The 25,734-nt window shown below is 61.4% G+C and overlaps 1 protein-coding gene across 1 annotated transcript; it reads right to left on the bottom strand.

Moving 5' to 3' along the window:
• Positions 1-21,905: 21,905 nt before the first annotated feature.
• On the bottom strand, positions 21,906-25,156 carry ARC (activity regulated cytoskeleton associated protein). The gene is made up of 3 exons (XM_043879925.1): positions 23,255-25,156; positions 22,877-23,003; positions 21,906-22,678 (listed from the first exon to the last, which is right to left on the bottom strand). The coding sequence occupies exon 1, from the start codon at positions 25,052-25,054 to the stop codon at positions 23,882-23,884; it is 1,173 nt and encodes a 390-aa protein (XP_043735860.1). The 5' UTR covers positions 25,055-25,156; the 3' UTR covers positions 21,906-22,678; positions 22,877-23,003; positions 23,255-23,881.
• Between the last annotated feature and the right edge of the window lie 578 nt (positions 25,157-25,734).

Genomic DNA, 25,734 nt, shown 5'->3' with positions numbered 1-25,734 from the left:
CTCCCTAGTGGTCCAGCAGTCACTGCTCTCCTGTGACCCTTAGTGTTCCCCCTCAGCCCCCCTCCCCCGCAGAAGCGCTTGCTGCACAAAGACCCTCCTGACCAGCACACCAGCTACTGGCTTTGGCTGGGCTGGGGGGGCTGTTGCTGTTTAGAGGAGACAGTTTTCTCTGGGCGGTTGAACCCCTCATCTGCAAGCTGGTCCCCCAAACCACTTTCACGGAGGATGGAAAGGCCACTGCGGCCCCTTCCATGTAGGAAGTGACACTGGGAGAGAGTCTGGGGCCTCCTGGGGAGGTAAGACCAGACCAAAGTCAGCAGACGGGCAGTGCCCCAAGGAGGTAAAGCTAGAGGGCCCAGGCTGACTAGCCCCAGAGGGGACAATTTGGCCAGAGGGCAGGATTACGCCCCTCTTTGCCATCTTGTCCACTGCGGGCCCCCAGCGCCCTCCCCCAAAGGGCCACAAAGGCCAGGGCAGTTCCTGGCCCTGTCACAGCACTGCCACCCACGTTTTTACAAGGGCGCTGCTGCCTGGGGCATTCCTGCCTCCCAGCCCTGTGTTCCCACTCCCTCACCCCTCTGCCCTCCCCATCTCCAAGCCTGGGCCTCCCTTTCTTCCCTGTTCCGATCTGCCTTCAATCTGTCTCCCCAGTGCTTTAGGTTCCTGGAAGAGAAGAGCCTCCCCAAACACACAGGGTCAGGTGCGGGGAGGACCCCACCCTGGGCTCAGATATGAGCTCCCGGCAGCCAATGGAATAGCATCCAGAAGCTGCTATTCACACGGAGAGATCACTTGAAATTTTGATGACAGCCCCCGAGAGGGGAGTCTCTGATAGGACCCCAGGAGCACACAGAGGATCCCATTCTCTACTCAAGGAATCTTCTCCCATTTAAAATAGCCACACATGTTCAAAAACACAGGAAGAACGGGCAGTGATTAAAAATCATCTTTCTGAAGACGATTTAATGACGTGAGAAATTGCTCAGGGTCCCGTGTGCAGTGAAAAAGCCGTATGATTCTAATTTAAAATTAACCATTACCTCTGGGTGTTGGATTTTGGGTGGTTTTTCCCTGTACTCTTCAAATTCCGACTTGTCTGCAATGAGAATGATTACCCTTATAAAAAAAAAAAGAGTGCCTATTTAAAACCAAAGGTGACTTGAGGTTTAAGAATAAAAGAAAAAGACGAGTCAGTGGACATTACCACCGGAGGAGGGACTTGGCCAGCTCTGGGGGTCCAGGGGCTTGACCTCCCGGAGCTCCCTGAGAACACGACGGAGGACTCAGGCCTCAGGCCTCGATGGGGGCTGGCTGGGGACAAACTCGCTGCCCACCCTGTGGACGTCTGAGGGGCAGAGGTGGTGCCCATGGTCAGTCAGGACCCCGCAGGGCAGCCTGGGTCCACGTGGTCCGGACTTCCACCTGCTGGTGGCTGGCAGAGCAGTGAGGAACGTGTTCGCTAAGGGCTTGAGGACTTTATGAATTCACAGGGTGGGGGCAGAGCCTGGCCACATGACGGCAGGACCCACCAGCCCCGGCCAGGAGCAGTGCGTGCAGGGCCTCCAGGTTGTCCGGAGGTCTGGAGGGCCCACCGAGGACAGTCAACGTGGGGTCACTGTGCACATCACCCCTGCTGGCAGGCGGGCATCACTCTCTGAGCCAAACAGCCCAAAGGACAGCAGGCAGTGGGAGGCCCGGCAATGCTGGGAGCCCCAAAGGGGACGGGTAGGGCTGGCGTGGGTGGGTGGGTACCTCCTGAGAGATGCCTCTGAGTCCAGTCCTGTCCCAGGGCTCCCAAAGCCACAGTTCCTTCTTCCCCAACAGCCACCCCACCTAACAATTCCATCTTCCAACTGCTGCCAGTGGCAGTTAGGGGACTTCCATGGCCCTGAGTCTGCTTCTCTGGGGACCAGGAGGACCTGATCCAGACACGGACAGGTCCTGGAGATGGTGGCGAACCCAGGACAGGCCCTGCCACCCCTGGGTGCCTCTTCCTGGAGCCCTGTGCCCTCTCACACTGGCTGCAGACAGGACTGGGTGCCCGTCCCCATTGCCGGCACTGGGTGCTGCCCAACTGCATTCATTCCATGGGTTTGGGCTCGCTGGTTCCTTCCAGAACGTGCAGTCCCTCCCTCACCTCCCCAACCCTCGGCCTTGGCTCTCAGCCCCCAAGAGAGCAGGAACCCATCCAGGCCCAGGTCGGGGCCCCCTCTCAATACTAGTGGCATCTCCACTGGTCACACCAGGAGGGCAGCTGGGGGCATGACCACACCAACTGCCGCCTCCGGGGCGTGGCCGGGGCCTCCGGGAGCAGCCTGTTCCCCCTGCCTGTGTCCCCAGCCCCTTCAGAGGTTGGAAGACTGGTGGAAGCCCCTACCCTGCCCTGCACCCCAGGACAGGGCAGCTCCGCAACAGGGTCTGCTGCAACAGTCTAAGGGGCTCGCTCCCCCGGGGGCCCTCTGCCCATTCAGAGAGGGCATCGCAGGCTTCCAGGGGGCATTTGGGAGGCTTTGGAGGGAATCGCTGCCCAGCAGCGTGGCTCCGATTCTTGGGGCTGAGGGAAGCTCAGAGCTGCGCACCCTGCCCCCCAACGGATAGAGGGCTGGGCTGGGCAGGCCTGCAGGTGGCTTAAGGCTGGGGGAAGCAGGAGGGTGAATAAGCGCACCGGGAAGAGTGACCCGGGCCCTTGGAGCCCTGCAGGTGCCCGCAAGGGCCGTGAGGAACTCGGGGGTAACCCCACAGGGCGGTCACTTGGGGGTTTTCTACCGCGTGTCCCCCAGCCAACAGCACCCTGGAGAAGTGGGCCCCGGGGCTTGCGGGGAGGGGAGGGAGTTGTGTGCAGCTAGCCCCAGACCTCGATCTGTGGGCCAGTCTCCTAGCCCAGAGAGCCGGGCTAGAGGAGCAGCCCCCCAGGATGCGGCTCCCCGAGTGGGGAAGGCTGCAACCCTGGGGGATGGGCCGTGTCCTCTGTCCACTCTCTCCACGCGTGCCCACTGCTCCCAACCAGGGCCTGCGGGGCCTCTGACCTCTGCTTGTTCGGGGGGACAGATGACCCTGACGGAGCCCAGCCCAGGCTCTGGGGCTGGAGGGACACACAGGGGTCTCGCTCTCCCTGCCAACCCTTCAGACTTTCAGCAGAACTGTTTGCTACTGGACGAAGCACCAGAACGGGCCCTGGGGATGTGTCACAGGGGGGCTTGTGAGCACCCTGATAGCCCTCAGGCCCCATGGGGGAGCGCTGAGCCCCTGGCCGCATGGAGGGCACTGACCCTGGAGGACGCATGGTCCTCAGAGACCCCAGATCTGAATCAGTGCCTCCGTCCCGGGGGTTCCTGGAGGCTGGTGCCATTTCCATGGCGACGAGGCCTCTTGGGGAGGGGCTGAGCTGAGGACCGGGCCATACGTGGGCACCGAAGCCTCTGCTTCGAAGCTATGGAGGCGATGGCAGGTGGGAATGGGGGCAGCCCCTTCTAGGACAAAGCAAGTTTCCCAGGGGCCGGATCAGAGCCAGGGTTGCCCATCAAGGGGGGCAGCCTTAATGCTGAGTCCAGGGGTTATTGGGACAAAAGCAGTACAACCCTTCCCGGAGGAGAATCAGGAAGCGGCCCCTGCCCGGCCATCCCTTTGGAAGGCCCCCTCCTGCTCCAGGCCAGAGAGAAGGCTGCACCTGCCCTCCCCCAGACACCTCTGCCGCATGCCCCCAACCAGCCTGCAGAGATGGGTCCCGGGGGAGGCGGGGACTGGGATGCAGAGGCTTGCGTGGTGGGAAATGGAGGCTCAGGGACTTTGGAGTGGAGGGGGCCGGATCTGTCACCATTAGGGTCAGACACTACAGGGTGCCCAGGGCTTAGTGAAGAGCTCAGTACCTGTGGTATTGCCTGTGTGCTCTGGTGTGGGGACCAAAGATGAAGGGTCCAGAGGTACAGGCAAGCTGGGGTGGCCCTTGCCACGGGGCTGGCGCAGCCTGGGAGGGCTTCCTGGGGAGGCAGCAGAGGGACGGAGGACCCTGGGTGCTCTTGGGGAAATGGTGTGAGAGGGGCTATGGGAGTGGCCAGAGGGTGGGGCTGGATGGGGGGCAGTGGGCTCGGGGCGGAGGGGGTAGGTAGCACGCAGGCTGCACTGGCAGAACCCAGGGATGGACACGGCAGCAGCGGGACGAGTAGGCCGAGGAGGGGACAGCCCCGCTGTGGCCGCCTAAATCCAAGCACTCATGAGCGACCCAGGCAGGAGGCACGGGCACCCCTGTCAGAGCAAAGCTGGGGTGGCCCGACTGTGCCTGCGGAAGCGGCTCCTCCGCGGGGCACCGCGGTGTGGCGGCAGGCCCATGGAGGGGAGAAGGCAGGCTGCAGGGTGCGGGGGCAGAGGGGCTTCGCCCGCTGTGTGCGGTGAACCCTGGACCCGGCTCTGACCCCTGGGCATGCACCTGTCACCCCCAGAGCCGGAAAACCCGGAGTCAAGCAGGTAGATTGAGACGACTGCTGTGGAGCCCAGCTCGGGGCACGGCCACCCGCACAAGGGCCGGGCGCCTGCGGGTCCACAGGGCGCCCCTCTCAAGGGGCCGGCTCTGCCAGAGGCTCACGCTGCTCTGCGTGACTCCTTGGCCTCCTGCTGCCCACGGTCACGTGGGGAGGAGCCCGGGGCCAGGCAGGATGGTGGAGGCTGCACGGAAGTCGAGTTTCTGCTGGAGCCTGTCTTGCTGGGAAGACAGGATGGAACGACATGGACTCCTGAATCCTGTGCAGCCCACGCCCCCCTCCCCATGACAGGCTGTCTCCATCTGACTCATTCATTTATTCAGCATATGATAACCGAGCACCCAGAATGTACTGTCCCCCATTAGCTTGAGAAAGGGAGAGAAAGACGTGACCGAGGCAGCTGGATGGCATGCTGACTCAGTGGACATGAGCAAACTCCCGGAGATGGTGAAGGACATGGAAGGCGGCCTGCTGCGATCCATGGGGTCGTAAACAGTCGGCATGACCGAGTGACTGAACGACCATGAGGCAGTCTGTGCCCCTGGGGCTCACAGCCTGGCAGGGAGACGGTCATAAACGGACAGCCACTCGAGAAGACAGGTGCCCAGTGGCAACAGCCCATTTCCACCTGCGGTATTCAGTCAGGCCTTGCAGAGGAAGGGGCATAGGAGTTGGGGCTTGGCACATAGATAGGAGTTTGCCGGACATGGAGCAAAGAAGAGGTGTCCCAGCGGACGGACTGACACGCAGAGGTGTGGAGCTGGGAAGCCGCCAGTCTCAGGGCAAGTGAGAGAGGGGGAAAGGCCAGTCTGGAGGTGGAAGGTGTCTGCAAGGAGGTGCTGTGGGGGCACGTGGCCCCCGTGGCAGTGGGAGGGGCTTGGGTTTGAGGAAGGTCACATGGTCCAAACAAGGGCCAGCCACACGGGGGAGGCCAGCCAACGGGAGGCGAGACCAGGGTCAGGCCAGACAGGAGCTTCTGGGCCCCCTTGAGTCCTTCCACTCCGAGCATCCAGGTGGCCGAGGCCAGCAGAGAACACGAGGCGTCCAGGGGCCCCGCCAGGCTCCCAGACCCTGCCACCTCTCAGGCTGTGCTCCTAGCAGGCTTCCTCCGCCTTGGCTCCTGCCCACACCGGACCTGCTGCTCTTGCGTCTGTCTCCTCAGAGCCCCCCAAACAGAAGCGCCTCCCCACCCCACGCACCTCCTGCTGTCTCCCTCCTTCCCACCCCTTTCCTCCTGACTCTCCTCCCAGACGCCCAAAGGCAGGCGTGGGGCTGGGAGGAGAGGCTGGGCTGGCAGGGACACTCCTGTGGATGCCGGGAAGGGGCATGGGATGGGGGAGTGGGGACAGCAAGGTGCTCATGGCCGGGCGGCCCCAGGCCCAGGCTGCTCCTCCTGAGGCCAGCCTGACAGTGGCCAGTCCCACGGGCCCCCCTGCTCTGAGCTCCGCAGAGCGCTGTGTGGCCTTGGGCAGATCACTGAGCCAGTCTGGGCCTCTGTTTCCCCACCTGTAAAACAGCACCTGCCGCCTATAGTCGTTATAAGATTAACCAAGTCCTGCGACAGCCGGGGCCCAGAGATGCCAGAGACAGAAGTAGGATAGAAATAGGAAATCAGAAGAGGAACACAGCCCTGAGCCACTTCAGGTTTGGCAGTGGGGAAGGAGAGAGGGAGGAGCTGGGCAAGACGCAGGCCCTGTCCTTGGGTTGGATAAATGGGGAACAGGGTCCGGGATGGTGGTGTTTGGGACGAGGAGGAGCAGGCCAAGCCCAGGTTGCAGGGCCCGGAGCAGAGCCCTGGGGGCCTGGGGGCCTGGGGCCTCCCAGAAGCCACGCCAAGCCCCAGCCCCGGTTCGGGAGGATGCAGTGAGGTCTGTGCAGGGGAGCTGCCCAGCCAGAGTGAGGTTGGCTCTGGAGAAGGCTTTCCCCTCATCCGCTCCTGTCTCCCTCCCTCCCTTCACTTGATAAACATCAAATGAGTGCCCAGCACAGGCCAGGTGCTGGGGTACCCTCTCCGCCCCCACCCAGCACAATGAGGGAGGGACACTGACTTGAGAGGCTCCGGGTCTAGCTGTCAAACAGTCCAGGACAGCCCGTCCCCTGCCCTCACCAACGCCTGCCTCTACAGCCAGCCTCCCAGACCTGGGAGAGGTCAAATCAGCCACAGCCCACGGAGCCCGCTGACCTGCGGCTGTGCTGCTGAGGAGGCCCTGAGGACGGACCAGAGGGCCAGCCTGTTCTTGCCTCCCCCTCCCACCTGCAGGTCCCAGCGGGACCCCACACAGGCCGGCCGACAGAAGCATTGTAGGAAAAAGCGGCATTCAGGCCAAGCTGGGGAGAGGAGAAGCAAGGCATAAGTGGGTGTCAGATGGAGAAGGGTGGCGTCCACCTGGACCCCTCCTTGGGCCTCGCTTGACCCCAGTCCACTGGAGAGAGCCCCACCAGGTTTCTTCTCTAAAGCTGGCCGCTGGGGCCACCGCGGCCGGCCCTGTGTTCCACTAGCTGGGTGCTGCTTCTCAGGAAACAGGGTGCCCTGGTGGGGCAGAGGTTGGGACCGAAGGGCACGCAGCCTCGGTTCTCTGCCCAACAGTAAAATGCACACATGTCAGAGTCATTATTTCCCTCGCCGAGGAGGGACCCAGGAAAACGTTTCGACCAGTTCAGAGGTAAATCCAGGGAATGCACAGAAATGGGGAGGAAGACAAGCTGCAGTGAACCGAAACAGACGCAGCAGGAGTCCCGTGCCTCCCGAGGCCGGGGCCCATTCCCGAGACGGTGGTGGCCTACAGCCACTGAACCGTAAGCATCTCCAGGTCAGGGGAGACAGAGCCACCCAGGGCGGAGCGCTGCCCGCTCCAGTCCTGCAGAGGGGGGCGGGGCGGGGTCCTGGGCACAGGGGCGGGGCAGCCAAGGCTGGGGTTTGTGAGCAGCTGGCGTGTTGGAGGCAGCCGTCTGGACCTGGAAATCCCCCAAAGGACGGGAGGCAGAGCCTCCACACCAGGCCTGGAGTCCAAGGCCCTGGGCGGAGGGGGCCATGAGCAAGGGTCCCCTGTGTGGGCCGGGCCCAGAGATCCCTGCCAGGGCCCCGTCTTCTGGTTGGATCTGTTAGGTAGTTAGAATAGGGAAAAGGAGTCCAAACTGGTGGTGGCTAACAGACAAGGAAGGGAAAACCCCTCGAAAATAGGACAAAGGAAGGTCAAGGAAAGATCCGAGGACTGGAGTGAGGACTTCGGGTAGAACAGCACTCCTGGCTGAGCCCAATTTGCATAGGGCAGGCCCGGGGGCGGGGAAGAAAAAATATAAAAGGAGGAGCCAGGGCGTGTACTCTCTCTCCCCAGCCGCCACCCCACCACAGGCGTTCGCTCCTTCTCTCTCTCTCTCTCCCCCCACCCCACCATGTGCGTTTGCTCCTTCTCTCTCTCTCCCCCCTACATGGGTATGCTCTCTCTCTCTCTTTCCACACCCCACCACCCCGCACTGGCGCACTCCTCCACTCTCCTCTCCTTCGAGGATGGATTCTCCTTCTATCTTCTAACTAAAATAGAGCTGTAACACTGATTTGTCTAAGAGCTATGACATGGTTTGTCCAGACCCAAGAGCTGTGACCGGCCGAGGGCTTTAATGTCCGTGGCGCCAAATCATTGTTGTGAAGAAACAAGAACCTAGGAGCATCCCCTCGCCTGACATCCATGGTGCCGTGACTCGGATTTAACCTGGCAGAGACAACCTCCACACAGAAGAGGCCAGGCACAGCAGGAGCCCAACTCAGCGAAGCTCCTGCGGTAAAACCCGGAACGCGAAGAAAGCCCAGCACAGGGGAAGGCCCATCGTGCTGGAAACCGGGACAGCGAAAAACGAACTCGGCAGAAAGCCCACGCAGCTCAGCCTCAGGTTCCAGAAGACCTCTGGCTAAGATAGGTCTTCGCTCCTGTGGCTGGAGGAACATGCCTAACGAAATCTTAATTCCTTTACAATCTCTCGTTTCTTGTTTCCTCGAACTCCCCGCAAACAGGCGGGCAGCAGTGGGCGCAATTGAGGGGCTCTGGAGAGGCTACTCTTTGGTATGTCCCAAAGGCGCTATCTGCTGGGCCCCAGTAGCTGTTACCCAAGTCAGTGAGGGTTCTTCTGTCCTTGCTCTTCTCTGTGCCAAGGATCAGGCCAATGAAAACTGTGAGCACAGGTCAGGTGTTTAGCAGATTTTCCAGCAGGCTATGAAGGGGATCCCTTGGCACGTTTTTCCCACTGCTTTTTCCTCCTGTCCTTCAGCTCTCTCCCGGGACTCGAGCCCGGCCAAAACCCAGAATGTCTGGTTTCAGGACCTACTAAAGCTCAGGCTCTGAGGTCTTATTGCAAAAATTCAGTGAGAGACAAAGCCAAAGGTAAGAGGTGGATTTGTTAGGATTCAGAGGGAATCTTCAGGGTGTGGGCCATTGCCTAGGGCAGTGTGGTCTGGATAGGTTTTGCGAGTGAATCCATATGCTAATGAGTGGGACGATCATCCCAGCCCTGGGGGAGCCACCCACTTCTCCCTCTTTGACAGTGCCTTGAAGCTGTCCTGCCACCTCTGGGCGTGTCTGTGGTTTATAGATTGGGGATTAAGGTTTACTTGAATTTGACTTGTCTTCTTGGACCCAATTGATTTTAATTGGTTTCCTTTATGCTCTTGTGCTATGTCATTCTTTCAAAGGTTGTGCTCTACCTCTTTCCTCCTGTCTCATGCTCCTTTCCTCAGCCCCATCCTGGCCCAGAATGTTGCCTCTGCAATCTTCTAGAGGGACAATCAGAAAATAGCTGGACTTGGGAGGGAAATACTGTATAATATCCAACCCCTTAATCCTACCTAGCACTGGTCACACTGGAGATCTTGGGGATGCCCAACTCCAGTCCAGGGGTCCCAGGAGGTCATCACACCTTGACCTGCCTAGGGATCTGGTCCTCGAAAGGTTGTCATGCCTCAACCTGCTTGGGGATCCGCCAGTCCCAGGGGTCCCACGAGGTCATCACGCTTCAACCTGCCCAGGGACCCAATTCTCGGGAGGTTGTCATGCCTCGACCTGCCCGGGGATTCAATCTCTAGGAGGCTGTCATGCCTCAACCTGCCTGGGGATCTGCACTCTGACCCGGGGAAGCCTGGCTCTCAGGTTGCAACACTTCTGGGTAGGAGAAGCTTCAGAAAGACTCAGCCCTGAGAAAGTCCACCCATGGAAACAGAAAGAAGCCTATTACTTGTGGGACTGTGCCCAGTCTCAGCAATAACTCAGGAGCCCAATGAGAACCCCATTGCCTTTCTGGAAAGGCTAAAAGAGGTCTTCCCAAAGGTTACCAATCTGGACTTAGACTCTTACGAGGGACAGGTGATTTTAAAGGACAAATTCCCGTCCCAATGTGCATCAGATATCAGAATTAAGTTACAACAGCTACAGCAGCAGGACCCTGCTGCCTCTTTAGATGAGATGGTCCAGACAGCCACCAATACCTTTTATAACAGAGAACAGGAGAAGGAGGCCAAGGCCCAGGAGAGGGAGGGAAGGAAAGAGACAAGGCTTGCCCAGATGCTGGCCGCCCTCCAGGGAAGCCCTATGGCACACCCCGATTCCTTAAAGAACAAGGCATGAGGCAGATGCGTAATCTGTAGACAGGCGGGGCATTGGGCCAAAGAGTGTCCAAACCGTGACAAGTATCCTAGAATGGCTTGCCACAAATGCCATCAACTGGGACATTGGGTGGCACTCTGCCCTCAGGACCCAAGAGCCTCAAGGTCAAGCGCCAAGCCTTCCCTCACAATGGTTCAAGAGGACTGAAGCGGCCCGCTCCAGCCAGCCCGCCTGTCACAGACACCATCACGGGGCTGGAGCCACGGGTGCAAATGGATGTGGCAGGTAGGTCCGAGAATTTCTTGGTTGACACAGGGGCTACCTACTCTATCTTGATCTCCTACTCCGGAGCCTTCTCCTCCCAAACCTGTACCATTTTGGGTGCTACAGAAAAAGCATTCCAACTTTACGTCCATGAAAGAGAGGGAATAGCCTTGGGAGTGTTAACTCAAAGGTTGGGATCTGAACCCCAGCCTGTAGCTTACTTACCCAAGAGACTTGATCCAACCGTCCAAGGCTGGCCCCCCCTGCCTTCAAAATCTTGCAGCTATTGCAATCATGATAGAAAATGCTTTAAAACTCTCCTTAGGGGGCAAATTATTTTTACCAACCACCAAGTAAAACAACTCCTAAATGGAAGAGGCCATTTGTGGACGTCTGATCAGAGAATCCTCAGATATCAAGTAATGCTGATGGAAAATCCAGGCCTCACTATATCCCCTTGTGAGGTTCTTAACCCAGCCACCCTCCTGCCTACCCCCGAGGGCTCTCTCCCCTTTCACTCTGTCTAGAAACCTTGGACCACTGGACAAAACCCTGAGAGGGATTTCTCAGAAGATCCTCTGACCAATCCTGAGGAAATCTGGTACACTGATGGAAGCAGCTTTGTCTTGGATGGAAAAAGAAGAGCCTGGGATGCAGTGGTCTCCAATTTTGAGACCACAGAGGCTAAGCCTCTGCCACCAGGTACTTCAGCCCAATTAGCTGAACTCATAGCCCTGACTCAAGCTTTAGAGCTGGGAAAAGGAAAAAGAATAGCCATTTACACTGACTCCAAGTATGCCTTTCTGGTGCATCAAGTAGGCACATGATGCTATTTGGAAAGAAAGGGGCCACTTGACCACCTGAGGGTCCCCAATCAAATATGGTGATCAAATCCTTAGACTCTTAGAGGCAGTCCATCTGCCAACTGAGGCTTCAGTCTCCCACTATAAAGGACACAAAAAGGGAGCACTGAAGTGGCACGAGGGAACCAAGCAGCTGATCAGGCAGCTAAGAGAGCAGCGTTACAGAACCATGGCCTAATAGGGGTTGCCACCTGAGTTCCACAGACTAATTTGCCAGAAACTCCTTCTCACTGAAGATGAGACTCTTAAAGCTAAGAGTGAGGGCTTTCAAGAAGATCATATGGGGTGGTTCCAAAAGGAGGGGCTCCTTTTTCTGCCTGGGAACCTCCAACGGAAGTTGGTTAACTCCTTACATGCCACCACTCATTTAGGAGAAAAGGCCCTCCAAAGATGACTAGAAAGGTCTTTCAGAGGAACAGGCTTCCAAACAACTATAAGACAAGTGGTCTCCTCTTGTCCCACTTGCCAATTAAACAACCCCCAAGGAGCTCGAAGACCCCAGCTGGCCCAGCACATCCAACAACATGGGGCCTACCCAGGGGAGGACTAACACATGGACTTCACCCAGATGCCAGTTTCTCAAGGGTTTAAATACCTATTAGTCATGAGAGATACATTCACAGGATAGATTGGAGGCTTTCCCACCCAGATGGAGAAAGCTGAGGAGGTGGTAAAAAAAACGACTCCATGAGATCATTCCAAGATTTGGTCTGCCCAGGTCATTACAAAGTGACAATGGGGCATCATTTACTTCTAAGGTCACCCAAGGGGTCTCTAAAGCATTGGGCATTACTTATTATCTCCATTGTGCCTGGAGGCCTCAGTCTTCAGGAAAAGTAGAAAGAGCCAACCAATTCTTAAAATCAGTGATAAAAAAGATAACCCAGGAGACCTCCCTGGGATGGAAGGAGGTTTTACCAATAGCTCTCTCCCGCACCCGTATTGTCCCTAAGGAACAGGTTGGTTTTAGTCCTTATGAGATTGTATATGGGAGACCTTTTGTTTATGTCAGTGACCGCTTCCTAGATCCAGAGGTTCAGACCCTCCAGTCTTATACCATGGCCATTGGGCAGTTCCAACAGCATATAGGCTTGTGGGGTATGAACCAGGACCCAAAAGATTCTAAGGAGTCACCACTATATGCTCCAGGGACTCAAGTCCTAATTAAAGTCTGGAAAGATGGGTCCCCAAAGACTCAACTCCAGCCCACATGGAAGGGCCCCTACCCTGTAATACTTTCTACTCCCACAGCAGTCAGAGTGCCAGGGCATGGCTCCTGGATTCACTACTCACGAGTCAAGCCGTGGAAGAAAACAGAAGAGGACACTCAATACACCTGTGAGCCCCTGGGAGATCTCAGATACCTATTCAGAACTGCAAATGAGTGCCATTCTAATGAACAACCCCAAAATCTGATTTCTGGGGATAAGATTTCCCAAGATAGCTCTAAAGAGCCAACGCAGCTTGGTAGGGACTGTACTCCAAAACAGGCAGGAGATAAATCTTCTGATCCCTGAACAAGGAAGGACTTGAGCCATCCTGGCGATGGGAATTTAGAATTGGCTAACGCTCCTACTAGTCCTTGTTACACCATACTGATGCTACTTATGATTGTTCCATGCAGTATCAATTGTCTAACCTGTTGGTCTCTGCTCAGGTCAACAAGCTACAACATGTGATGTCAGTTCAACAAAGATACAAAACTACAGCTGACCACGGAAAATATCACTCACCCTTAGATGGACACTGCTTTGAGGACTCTGAGGCCTGAGACTAGCAAGAGGGGGAGGCCCAATGCCCCTTGCCGTCCCAATTCAGCAGGAAGCAGCCAGAAAGACCTCGACGCCCCTATTCCCAAAGAATTGGGCCTCCCATCTCTTGAGGGGTGAATGTTAGGCAGAAAAGGAGTCCACAATGGCGGTGGCTAAAAGACAAGGAAGGGAAAAGCCTGCAAAAATAGAACAAAGGAAGGTCCGAGGACCGGAGTGAGGACCTCAGGTAGAACAAACAGCACTCCTGGCTGAGCCCAATTTGCATAGGGCGGGTCTGGGGGGAAGAAAACATATAAAAGGAGGAGCCAGGCATGATGCGTGAGCTCTCTCTCTACACATGCCCCCCCACCCCGCGCGCTGGCCTGCTCCTCCACTCTTCTTTTCTTCGAGGATGGATTCTCCTGCTATCTTCTAAATAAAATAGAGCTGTAACACTGATTTGTCTAAGAGCTATGACACAATTTGCCCAAGACCTGAGAGCTGTGACCCGCTGAGGGCTTTAATGTCTGTCACGCCAAATCAGTGTTGTGACAAGACAAGAACTGAGGAGCATACGGTCCCATGACTGATCCCTCCTGTTGGACCAAGGGGGCATCATCCAGGCTGAAGCTACAGGCTCCCCTCCTGGCCCTCCAGGGAGAGGCCTGGGGCAAGAGGAGCCCCAGGAGAGAAGCTGACCAGGACTGTCCCATCAGAGGGCCCAGGCCAGAGGCATGGGGGCGTGGGGTTTCCTCCCTGTGGAGGGCAAGGGCAGCCTGCTTCCCAAATGCTTCCCTTCTGCCCAAACGTCCTGTGGAACCAGCCTCGCAAGCCTCGGGACCTGAGTCTTGAACCCAGGCTCTGGGGCTGAAATCTCATGACGAGAGCCCCCGGATGTTTGGGGCCAGAAACCCCTCCCCGTGGCTGGGAGCCCCCCAGGTTGGGGAAAATGACCCCTGGGGGAGTGGAGCCCTGAGTGGGAGGGGCTGCCAGGGAGGCCGGTCAGAATCCAGAGGGCAGGAGGGCACCGGCTGGGCACCAGGCATCCCTCCAGCCCCACACCCCGTCAGGGTCTGGGCTGGTAGTGTGGGGCTGGCCTCAGGCGCTGGGAGCCAGGAGAGGGCGTGGCCTGGCTGCCGGCGGGCCCTAGGGTGTCCTCAATAGCTCACTGCAGTGACCACTCAGGGCTCCGGAAGGGCACCACCGCTGAGATTGTGGCCGCCTCAGAGGCAGGGCAGGGCCTCACCCAGAGCATGAGCCCTCTGGGGCCCCCAGGTTGACAGGAGGGGAAGGAAGAACTCCAGGGGCCCCCAGTACTCAGCCCTCCCCCAGGGTGATCGGGACCAGCACACCAGGCACCCCCACAGCTCTGAGGCCTCCCCAAGTGGCCTGCCCCTCACCCACCCCCCTCTTTGGAGGGAAGCTCAGCCCCAGTGGTGGCCCTCGTCCTGCGGGCTCTGGGCAAGGCGGACAGCAGGGACGGCCCCGTCGGTGTGCAGAGCTGGTGGGGGAACATGGATGGGGAGGCACGGCCCTGCCCTGGGGCCCTGGGATGAAACCCCGGCCACTGCCTGGCTCTGCATCCCCGTTCCCCACCCCACCGGCCCCGAGGCCTGCACCCCCTCCCCATCACCCACCCACTGGCCCGGGGTGTGGGGCGCAGGGAGGCAGGCCTCCCCCCACTGCCGGCTCCCCTCTCCCACCCACGCAGCATCAGGACTCCAGGCACGGAGCTCCTGGGTGGGCAGGAGGCTGCATGACAGGTGGGGGCTGCTGTCAGTGCTGCGGGGGCCCCAAGCAGGTGCCTCCTGTGGCCGCCTTGCTGGCTGGGAGCCCCTCCCCCTCACCTCCACTGCGTCCAGTGGCCTGTGTCCCAAGTCAACGTGAAGGGCTCTAGCGATTTTACAAAGCTCCTGCCCCCGCCACCGCCCCCAGGGCTGCCGTGGGGTGCCAGGAGGGAGGAGGGGAGCCAAGGGGCCCGGGGGGACAGTTCCTGAGTGAGTCCATGAGGAGCCAGGCCAGCATCCCAGCACTGGGCAGTGAACCTGATCGTGACCATGGCCTGCAGCTGCGGTCACCTCGTGTGTTGCAGGGAAGACAGGCCCAGCACCATCGCGAAGTCGGGAAAGGGAGAGAGCTGAATCAGCCAGCGCCACCCACCCTGAGGCCAGAGGTGAAGTGAGCGGGGAGGGACTTCTGCAAGGGCGTGGGCACAGGACGAGGGCTGCCGTGGCCTTCCCAGACAGTGAGGGCCAGGGTGGTGACATCCAGGAGGAGGGGGTTGCGGGCAAAGGGAGAGTGGCAGTGACAGGGGGGTGCCCTTGGTGGGGACACTGGAAAAGTCAGAAGAAGGTGGTTTCTAATAACCCCTCCCCCTCCCTGGGCCTCCCATCCTGATCTTGAAACCCCAGGGGCCTCTCTCAAGCCTCACCCACCATATCTCACACACACACACACACACACACACACACAGGTGCCCCTGAAATCCATCCATCAAGGATGCTGTGGGTACCACAGCCTAGTTCCCATAGCAACGCATAGATGGTGAGGGAGGGGAGAATAGTGGCAATGCAGAGAAACACTCAATCAAGAACAACAACTTACAAAAATGAGCATTCAGGGAGAAATAACCTTGAGGGGCAGCCCAGCCCTGGGCTGAAGGTACCATTGCCCATCCCTCACACAAATGCACTGGCCAGCGCTGACTGCAGAACGGCTCTGCCAGCAGAGGACAGGCCCACGCAGCGTCCCTGAGTCCACCGTGGGGGTGGCCAGGCCTGGTGTGTGGGAGGAGCGTCCTGGGGGAGGGGGATTCTGCTGTCCAGCGGAGGGCCAGGACTGGAGCAGGGCTGAGGTGTGGGTGGCTTGTCTGGGGTGACTTAAGCTCAGGCACCCCTGGATGGGAGCAAGCAACTGGAGGAGGCCGCCCAGGAGGCAGCGTGCAGAGGAAGGGAGGATCGGATCTGCAGGGAGCGGCTGTGAGAGGGGGTGACCAGGCAGAGGGCGGGGCAGTGTGTCAGCCTCCAGTGTGGGCTGCACGGGTGGGGGTGTGGAGGGGCACCCAAAGGGCCTTGAATGCCTGCTGGGGGAGTCGAGGAGGGTGCCGGGGCAACAGACAACCTCAGGAGTCAGATCTGGGGGTCACAAACTGGAGTCCTGGGTGGGTCACGGCCCCACCCGGAGGAGTGTCCCTGGCCTCCCCAACCCCACCCCGTCTGAGAAGCCTCCTTCTGAGATGTCTCCCTCAAGCCCGAGGAAGGACGTGGACTCCCAGCCCAGCCCACAGTGTGGGCGCCCACGGCCCATCTGTTCTTGGTGGGGAAGCCCACACGGCAAGGGGTTTTCCAGCAGGAGCTGAAAGGAACAAACCCCAGGCAGGGTCCCGGCAGGAACACGGCTTTCCTTCTCACCAGGGACGCGGCTCCAGGAGGCATAGGGGTCTGGGTGGACCTCGAGAGCTTGCTCCAGCCAGGGGTCAGAGAGCAGTGTCTGTGCTCCCCGAGGCCAGGCGGGAATCCTTGCCAGGTCCAGTGCCCCCCCTCACCAGGCTGTTTCTGAGGCCGAGGACGAATGGGGGGCTCATAGTCTGGGACACCTGGACCCCTCTACTGGGAGGTGTCAGGACTTCCGGCCAGGCCCCCGTAGCCAACACCTCCCACAGTGGACAGAAGGAAGTGACAGAGGAGAGTCTCTGACCACAACACGGACGCCCTCCCCCAGGGCAGGCGCCCTCGTCCCCGTTTCTCCTGAGTGCGGAGACACAGACTAACATTTTCCAGCAGAAATGTACTGAGCACCAGGGCAAAACAGAGACAAGATAATTACGGGGATAACAGAGACTAAAAATAGCCTCCTTCGCAGCCCAGACTCCTGGCACAGGAGAAGCCAGACGAGCCAGCACAGGAGCCAGACCAGGGCTGCCAAGGCAGTGGACCCCTGGCATGCCCGCCAGCGAGGAGAGGGTGCAGGGCGGCATGGGGACGTCCGTGCTCAGGCAACAACTGCCAGGGCCAGGAGGGACAGGGAGGATCCAAGCTGATATCAAGGTGGGGGGTGGGGGGCTTCTTCAAGAGGACGACAAGAGCAGGGCTTTGTAGAGTAAATAGGAGTTTGGCAGAAAGTGACAGTTCCCTGCAGAGGGGTGGAGGTGGGGGCACTGTGGGCTGCTTCACGGCTCCTAGTGGAACAGTCAGAAAGGTGGGAAAGGGTGGTGTCAGAGGGGGCCTCCAAGGCCACAAGTTGGAGCCATCTGGTGACCCTTGGTGTGTGGGCTCGCTTCCCCCTCAGGAAGCCTCTGTCTTTGGGGAACAGCCTCTAAGCCAGACTCCAGTCCCCAGGTACTCTGAGCCCTGGCCTGGCGCGCTCTGCAAGGGGTTCCTGTGGGCACCCCGAGCTGGGCGTGGCATGCTGCTTGCAGAGTTCTCATGGGCACCCCAAGCCTGCCCCGGAGTACTCTGTGCAGGGTTCCCGTGGGCACCCCAAACCTGAGCCCGGCGTGCTCCACGTGCATCCTTTCCGGCTGAGCCCCAGCTGCCGCCGTGCTCCTTCCTCGGGTCAGAGCCAAGCCTGGGGCTCAGCCAGGACATGGGGAGGGCCTCAGTGAAGGGCACCACACAGCCCTGACCCTCTCTGGGGCTGAGCTGAGGAGGTTGTGCTTGGAGGTGCCTGAGGCGCAGCCGTGCCCAATGTCCTGGGCTCCTGCAAGGAGAGCGGGTCAGCGGGAGGACGCACCCTGCCGCAGAGCCAGGCGGGAGGAAACAGCTAATGAGAGCCCGGCGGCAGGCGGGGGGCCTCGGGGAGGAAAGGTGGAGGAGGTCTGCTTCTCAGGGATTCTGTAAGGACAGAGCCCAGCAGGGTGGGGAGGGGCCAGAGGGCTGGAGGGAGTGCGGCAGCGGCTGAGGGGCGGGCGGAGAGGAGTGGACACGGAGGTTGGGAGCAGCTGCGGAAGCGGGGCTGGGGAGTTGGCGTCACCTTCCACCGCAGGGCCCTAGAGGCTGGCCTGGAATCGGGGCTTCACCCAGAGGCTGCGGAGACGCTTAGAGATCGGGCTCAGGGCCTTCCAGGTAGTGATTTTATTCTTTGCAGACCGTTTTGCTCAGGGAAGGGGTTCCAGAACAACGCAAACCAAACGCAAACGCAAGCTCCAGTGTCTCATACCACAGCACCTCCGGGGGAAAGCACGTATGTGGTGATGGCAAACGCAACGAGAGAAGCTATTTGAAATTCCAGGAAGAAGCTAAACATCATAGAAGGAGGAAAATTAGTCTTCTAGCCTTGAGGATGCCAGGTCCAGCTAACTGAGCATGCAACACAAAGTTAGCAGGGAAGACACGCTGGCCTCCTGGGGAGGGGCGGGGGCTGCCTCTCAGGGACGGGTCACCCAGGACGCTGGAAGCCGGCAGGATGACTCGTTCTCTGTGGAGGAGACACGGAGCCCCAGCCAGCTTGCCCGGGAGAGCTGCCGTGGGCGGGCTGGGCCCGGTACAGTGGGTCAGGGGAGCCCAGGCCTCTCCTGGGGTCCCCACGGGGACGGGGTCGTCATGAGGCTGCGAGGCCCGGGCTGGGGACAGACACGCACCTCCAGGTGGACATGTGGGTGCAGAGAGAATAGCAAGAGCGGCCAGCCAGGCTGGGGGGCTGGGAGAGGGCGCCCCTGCCCTGCCCACAGCTTCCCACTTCCAGAAAGGCCACCCCGCCGGCCACTCCACAGCCCTGGGGTCTGGCTCCAGCTCCCGCTGCAGCCCACATTGCTCTTCTGGGGCCCCCAAGGTGGCCTGGGGGCAACCCTGGGGCTCCGGGATCCTCAGCAGGGGTCCGGAGTGGCTAAGACAGGACGGCTAGTGGACGGGCAGCGTGATGCTGGTTCAGGCTGACAGAGGGCAGAGGGACCCAGTGGAGGGGCACAGAGCAGGGACCCTGGCTGCCTGATCTGGGCTGGCAGAGATGCGAAGGAGGCCATCAGGAGAAAGTGTGGACCCCAGCTTCTGCTGGGCCTCAGCTTCCCCACCTGTGGAGAGGCCATCTCAGAGAGGAGTGGGGGTGGAGGGCCAGAGGAGCCCCCGCAGCTGCTGCCCACTGGCGCGGAGGGCTGGGTGCTGGGCTGCCCAGCCTCCTTCCTGGAGGAAACAGGCGGATGTATTCCACGCGTCCCAGCTGCTGCGGAAGGGGGGCACCAGCTGGGCGCTCGGCAGGCAGCGTGGGAGAGCCCCTAGGCTGTCTGGCAGGTCTGTGGGGGCCCCTCGCTGGAGGGGAACCAGAAAAGGGGAACAGGCATGAGAGGAGTCTCATAATTTGGGCCGGTGGGCAGCCAGGGCCAGGGGGCAGTGACTGGTCAGAAGTAGGGGTCATGAGTGGCCAAGGGGAGGGTACAGTGGGGTCAGGGTCAGTGGGGCCAGAAAGCACACTGTCCTCCCGTAGAGGACAGTCCTCTGACCCTCAGCAGGAAGAGGAGAAGGCTTTATAGCAGCAGCCCTAGCGGCCGAACCAGCTTGAATCTTGAGGTCAGGAGCATCCCTTCAAGAAAGTCATTACTTTGAGCATCTTCCAGGAGGTAGGCCTGAAAGACAGGGAGTCCTGGGTGGGTCCCGGCACCCCCGAGCCTCGGATCGGGGGAGGCCTGGAGCATACTTCACGCCTTGGACCCAGAGTCACTGTCCCCCCCGGCTCCCCCTGCAGTGAGGTGGGCCTCTGGAATTCTCAGGTGGATGAGCTATTGGCTGTGCAGCCCCTACCCCAGGGCACGGAGAGTCTGTGACACCCTTGGGCAGCCAGCGAAGTCACAGGCAACAAGACCTACCCTGCCGGCCCATGAAAGCCCACCTGGGCACAGGCCTGGGGGCCGAGCTTGGCTGGGCCTGGGGACAGCCGCACCCAACGTGCTGAGCATACCCTGGACGGCACCCTGCCCCACATCCTCACATCAGCTCTGCGGGTGGACTCAATTTTCTAGAAAGAGAGGCCCTGGGACTTGAGCCCCAGCCCATCCGGCTTAGAAGCCCCCCACTAAGCTGGGTGTGTTGGGTGAGCCCCTGGGGCAGCCCCGCCCCCCAGTCCCATCGCTGCCCTCCCAGCTCCAACTTCCCTGCCCGGGAGGGAGGAGATGAGACCGGGGCCTGAGGGGTCTGGATGGGCGGGACGGTGGGGTGGGGGCAGGGAGCACCCTGTCGGGGACCCTGGGTTGGGGGACTCTCCAGGGCAGCTGGAGGTCTGGCTCCCCCGCCCGCGCCAGCCCACTCCACTCCGCCCTCCCGCCTCTTTTCTTGGGACACAAAGACACAGAGCTGCATCTCAGATTACTGTGAGTGTTCAGCTTGCCGGTTCTACAATCATCCAATTACAGACAGGAAATTCATATTAAAAGGAAAAAGCACCCAGAACACCCAGCTTTTGATGTGAGCAGGAGTAGGTCTCCTGGAGAAATGACTGACTCTCAGGTATCACCATGGTGCCCAGCCTCCTGTTCCTGCCGATTTCCTTCCCCATTCTTGTCAGCACTCTGAGTGTTTGAAAGGAATAAAGGAGGAGAGCAGGGAGGAGGCGGCCTTCACCGAGGGTGTCACACCGGGCGCCGGCTTGGTTCTGCGTGCACGGTGACGGTGTTCCTGGCAGCAGGTGGTTCTCGCTGCTCCTGTGTGTTTCCAGCCTTCCTGGGCGCTTCCTGCATCCCGGTAGGCGCCATCCTCTCAGCAGGGGCAGCCACGTCCGGCCCTCACCCCACCCAGCAGAGCAGCCCCTTCTGAGGGCAGGGCCGGCCCCGGCAGGCCACGAGTGCCCGCCGCCAACCACGGCGGCTGGGAGGCGCTGGGGGGGCTTTTACCACCAGCCTGGTCAGGGCGTACCTATACAGCTGTGCCTGAACGCCTGTACGAGGCGTTCCGTCAGACCCTCACCCACGAGAGGTCCTGAGGGTCTGTATGAGTGTGACAGACTTTCTGTATCAGACGACTGGAAGCAAAGATCAAGGGAGATAATCTGGGTGGGTCGGGGTCCATCAGTTGAAAGACCTGAAGAGCAGAGCTGAGCCTTCACCAAAGGAGACGTCCCATGCCCAAGGGGCCCCCTGCCCTGCAGACTCGGGGCTGGCCCTGCCGTCCCACCATCCCGTGAGCCGACTCCCCGACACAGACCCCTCCGTGTCCACCTCCCCAGGCCTGCTTCTCACTCCACGCTGCCTGGTGGACAGGTCCGAGCCACCCCCACCCACAGGCCACCTGCCCATCTCCTGTAACAACCTGGCGTCCTCCACGAAGGCAGGTGTGTTACGGGTTATGTGCACAGTCTGGATCGCCTCCTGTCTAAGGTCTCGAGCCCGCAATGATTTCAGTGACGGCTTCTCTGTCTGCAGATGAGGAATGTGAGGTTCTTCACTTTCCAGTATTCACTGGAAAGACTGATGTTGAATTCCCAATCCTTTGCCCACCTGATGCGAAGAGCTGACTCATTGGAAAAGACCCTGACGCTGGGAAAGATTGAGGGCAGGAGGAGGAGGCGGCAGAGGATGAGATGGCTAGAGAGCATCACCACCTCGGGAGGTAGTGAAAGACAGGGGAGCCTGGCGTGCTGCAGTCCATGGGGCTGCAGAGTCGGACACACCTGAGTGACTGAGCAATGTGAGGCTCAGAAAGACCGAGTTTAAGACCCTGCAGCCAGGACTCACCAAGGTCTTCCCGCAGCAGGGACCTTAACCAGCTCTCACGGGTCCAAACCCTGAGAATCCCCTCTGGGCCCACAGGCCTCTGGGCAGGTGGAGTCCTGGCAGCAGACGCGTGCCTGGCACCCCCGCCAGCCCCCCTTCCCCCGGCGAGTCCCACACCTTGTCGTCCACTCAGCATGAACGGCAGTGGCTCCAGTGTTCTGAGATGGTCAGTCCTACCCCTGGGTTCCAGGGTCCTGCCACCCTGAACGGCCTCCCTCTGCATGCCCCCTCCAGCCAGCAGAGAAACAGCAGCACACACACGCCAGTAAGTTTCAGTGTTTTATTAACAAAGTCTTAGAAAAAGCGTCTGTCTTCAGGTGAGGTGGCAGGGTGGACATGACCTGGCCTGACATTCGAGGCTTGATCCACAGGGGGCAGGGACTTGACCACACCCCCCCTGAGGACCTTGGGGCCTCCCCGTAGCCTGCGCCAGCCGAGGAGGGCAGGTTATGGCTTATGTGCAAAAATAAAATCTGGGGCGGGGGGCGGCGCTGGCAGGACACGGGATGGAGGGGTAGGCAGAGTTTCCTGCGGGAGCTGGTCTCCCGAGTCTGGGAGCCCCCAACCAGGCCTGCTTGGGCTGCAGACACAGGTGGCCGGCCAGCACCAGGGAGTTGGTGGCTGGGGCAGTGGGGGTCCAGGCCAGGGCCAAGGCAGGGCCTGGCAGGGAGCCTGAGTGAGCCCCAGGGGCACAGGCTTCCGGGCCTCCTGGGGCTGGGCCTGGGGCCGCCGGGAGGGGCGGCCGTGGCGGAAGCTCTAACGGCAGAGGGTGGCCGCGCAGCGGGCAGGGGCTCCGGGGTGGGAGCCAGGCCAGGCCCGGGAAGGCAGCGGCCCTGGGGGCGGGCGGGCAGTGGGCAGCCAGCGGGGCGGGCATAGTGGCAGGCCCTGGCCCTCGCGCTGGCCCCTCTTCACCACCAGCTCTCTGCTGGGCCCCCTCCTCTGGTCTCAGGTTTCTCCTCTCGTGCAGGCAGCTTGCAGGGAGAGAGGAGAAGGGACAGTGCCGGGCACAGCAGCAAAGGCTCTGTGGGAGCCTGGAGACCTGAAAGGAAGGAAGACACGGGTGTCAGGGACTCGGGCTGCCAGGGCGGGGCGGGGCCGCCCTTTCAGAGAGCAAGCCCCTGGGGTCCCGGGGGGCTGTTTCTCAGCTGGCCCAGAAGACTGGGGGCCTGGGGCCAGGGGCTGGGGGGAGCTGGGGGGCCCCTGGTGAGGACAGCCGGGGGCGGGGTCCCCTGTGTACCTGTCGTCAACTCTCCTGGCTCTGAGGGCCGGCTGCTGCCTCAGCCGGGCTGGAGGACTCAGGCCCCAGGGGACCTGCCGCCTGCTGTGGGTGAGTCATTGCGGGGCTCTGTCCCTCTCCACTGGTGCTGCGGGGAGAGAAAACACAGGGCCCAGTGAGAGCTGGGTCAGCAACCTCCGCCAGCCCTGCCCCCACTCCAGCCCCCTCCCTGACCCCTGGGATCTCCCCTCGACACCACCCCAACCCCATCCCAGCAGCTGATTTTTGGGAACGCCAGGGTCTCTGAACCTCCAGCTCGCCTGGCAGGGTGGGCTTGGCCCTGGGCCCTCCCAGCCCTATGGTGCCCCCTGGCGGTGGTGCCAAGGGGCAGGGGCTCACCTGAGTGGCCAGGAGGCACCGAGTCGCCAGGTCTGTTGCTGCCATTGCGGCTACTGCTGCTGCTGCTGCGTCTTGAGCTTGGGCTCTCCTCCAGGGGGAGGGAGCCACATTGCCCGAGGCTGGCCAGCTGCCCCGGGGGGGGGCGGCAGGGGTGCCAGCCGGTCACGGCGACTGCCGGGAGAAGTAGCTTCCCTGAAGCCCAGGCTGCGGGGGCACCAGCGGCCCCTGAGCTTCTGCTCTGGGGTGTTCCTTGAGCTGGGTGCGCGCCGGCCCGTGCCATTTGGACACTGGGTTTCTGAGTGCCCAGAGGGCCCAGGCATTGAGCAGGATAAGGAAACTGTTATGGCCTGAGAGGATGGAGGGCGGGGTTGCTGACTCAGGCCAGTCCACCAGCGGGGAAGACAGACGCAGGGAGGGTGAGGGCTGGGTCTGCGAGGAAGGGGCGCCCCTTGGCTGTCTGGGGGACACTGCCCGCATCTGGGTCACGCGTGTCTGTTGGAGTCAGGCTAGGAGGCCGAGGTGAGCGTCCGGCTGCAGGAGGAGACTAAGGGCTCCCCTGCAGGGGCGGGCCCACTCAAAAGTCCCGGTGGGTGAGGGCCACAGGCGGGCAGGCGGGGCCGGCACCCTCTACTCGGGCTGAGTCCGGTCGCTGGCTACAGACTCGTTGGTGAGGGCAGGCGTGAGGGCCTCGGCCTCCTCCGCGGCGGGCTCGGCTGCCTGCTCCAGGCCATCCTGCACCTCCATGCCCTTCTGGATGAGCTGCTCCAGGGTCTTGGGCAGTGGGGGCCGCAGGAAGCGCTTGAGCTTGGGCTGCAGCGTGCCCACCACGTACTGGATGATCTCCTCCTCCTCGGCGTCCACGTACAGCGTCTGGTACAGGTCCCGTTTGCGCCACAGGAACTGGTCCAGCGGCTCGCCCTGCTTCTGCGGCAGGTCCAGCTCCCTCTGGATAGCCTCCCGGGACAGCGTGCCTTCACTGTACTGCAGGAACTCCTTCTTGAACTCCACCCAGTTCTTCACGGAGCCCTGCTTGTACTCCCACCACTTCTTGGCCGGCCCGTTCATGTGGTTCTGGATCTGAGACAGCCAGTACTCCTCGGAGCCGCCCACCTGGCGCAGATAGTCCTCCAGGTGGCGGAGGAACTCCCGCGGGTCCTCGAAGACCTGCGTGTCCACGCCGGGGCTCAGCTGCCCGTCCTCCCCCGGCGCCCAGGGCGGGTACTGCTGGGCTTCCACTTCCTCCTGCCCCGGCAGCTGGCCGGCGGCCGGCGGGGGAGTGATGGCATAGGGGCTGACAGTGTAGTCGTAGTTGTCCGCCTCCTGGCAGTAGCTCTCGGGACCCCCTACGCCCACGGAGACGGTGTGGCGCGCTGGGTCGCTGCCCACCGGGTACTTGCCGCCCGCGGACTCCAGGCGGTCGGCCCACCTCTCCAGCCGGTAGAAGACCTCCCGCCACACGTGCATCTCCCGCTTGACCCAGCGCTCCAGGTTGGCGATGGTCTCCTGGCAGCGGCTCAGGCAGGCCTTGATGGACTTCTTCCAGCGCTGCGAGTCGCCGGTGGGCACGTACCCGTCCAGGTTGCTCTCCAGCTTGCCCACGGACCGGTGCAGCCCCTTCAGCTCCCGCTCCACTTGCTTGGACACCTCGGTGAGCAGGTGCCGGTGGGTCCTCCGCACGTGCTCGAGCATCTCCGCCCGGCACTTACCGATCTGCAGGATCACGTTGGGCTTGGCGGCCGGCCCGCCGCGGGGCGCGGGGTAGGCGTGGAGGCCGCCGGTCGTCCTGTGGTCCAACTCCATCGGCTCGCGGGTTGCGGCGGGGCTCGCTCGGACAGCCGAGAGAGGGAGGCTGCAAAGTCCTCTTGGGGACGGCGAGGGGCTGCTGGGGGCCGGCTGCGCGGAGCTGCGAGGCGCGGCGGGCGGGTCCCGCAGAGGAGCTGCCGGTCCCGGCTGGTCGCGGCGGCGGCGGCGGAGCGGGAGGACTCAGCGCCCGAGCTCTGCGCTGGAGCTCGGCCGCCGGCTCTTTATGCCGCCAGCGCGGCCCGTGGGCGGCCCCGTCGCCGAGCCTCGGCTCCCATTGGCCCGGGCGCCGGCTCCCCGCCCGCGCCCCCAGCTTGCCGGCCCGCCTTCCCGCGCCCACGCGCGCTCCCGGCGGAGGGAGGACCCACCCCCTGCACACCCGGCGGCCCGGGGTGACTAATGCGCTCGCTCGCGCCGCCCCCTCCCCGACCCATTCAGCCCTTGGGGACCCAGGGATGGAGCTGGGCACGGACCACGACGCCCCCTCAGCCAGCGCGAGGCAGGGAGGCCAGGTGAGCGCCCCGGGGCCCCCCACCCGGAGGTAAGGAGGAAGCCCCCTCTCCTGGGCCCCTCCCGGCTTGCTTCCTCCTGTGGCTGCCACCTCCTGCCTGCGGGGGGTGGGGGGGTGGAGGGGTGGGAGAGAGTGCTGGACGTTGCGCCCCTGGGCCACCGGCGCAGCC

Source organism: Cervus elaphus, chromosome 21, assembly GCF_910594005.1.
Source record: "Cervus elaphus chromosome 21, mCerEla1.1, whole genome shotgun sequence".
In the NCBI taxonomy this organism is placed as follows: domain Eukaryota; kingdom Metazoa; phylum Chordata; class Mammalia; order Artiodactyla; family Cervidae; genus Cervus; species Cervus elaphus.
Note: the sequence above shows the minus strand (reverse complement) of the source record. Positions and strands in the feature narration are given on the sequence as shown.

Excerpts from the sequence above, each read along its gene's own strand:
- ARC (XM_043879925.1), bottom strand. The coding sequence starts at position 25,054 with ATGGAGTTGGACCACAGGACGACCGGCGGCCTCCACGCCTACCCCGCG.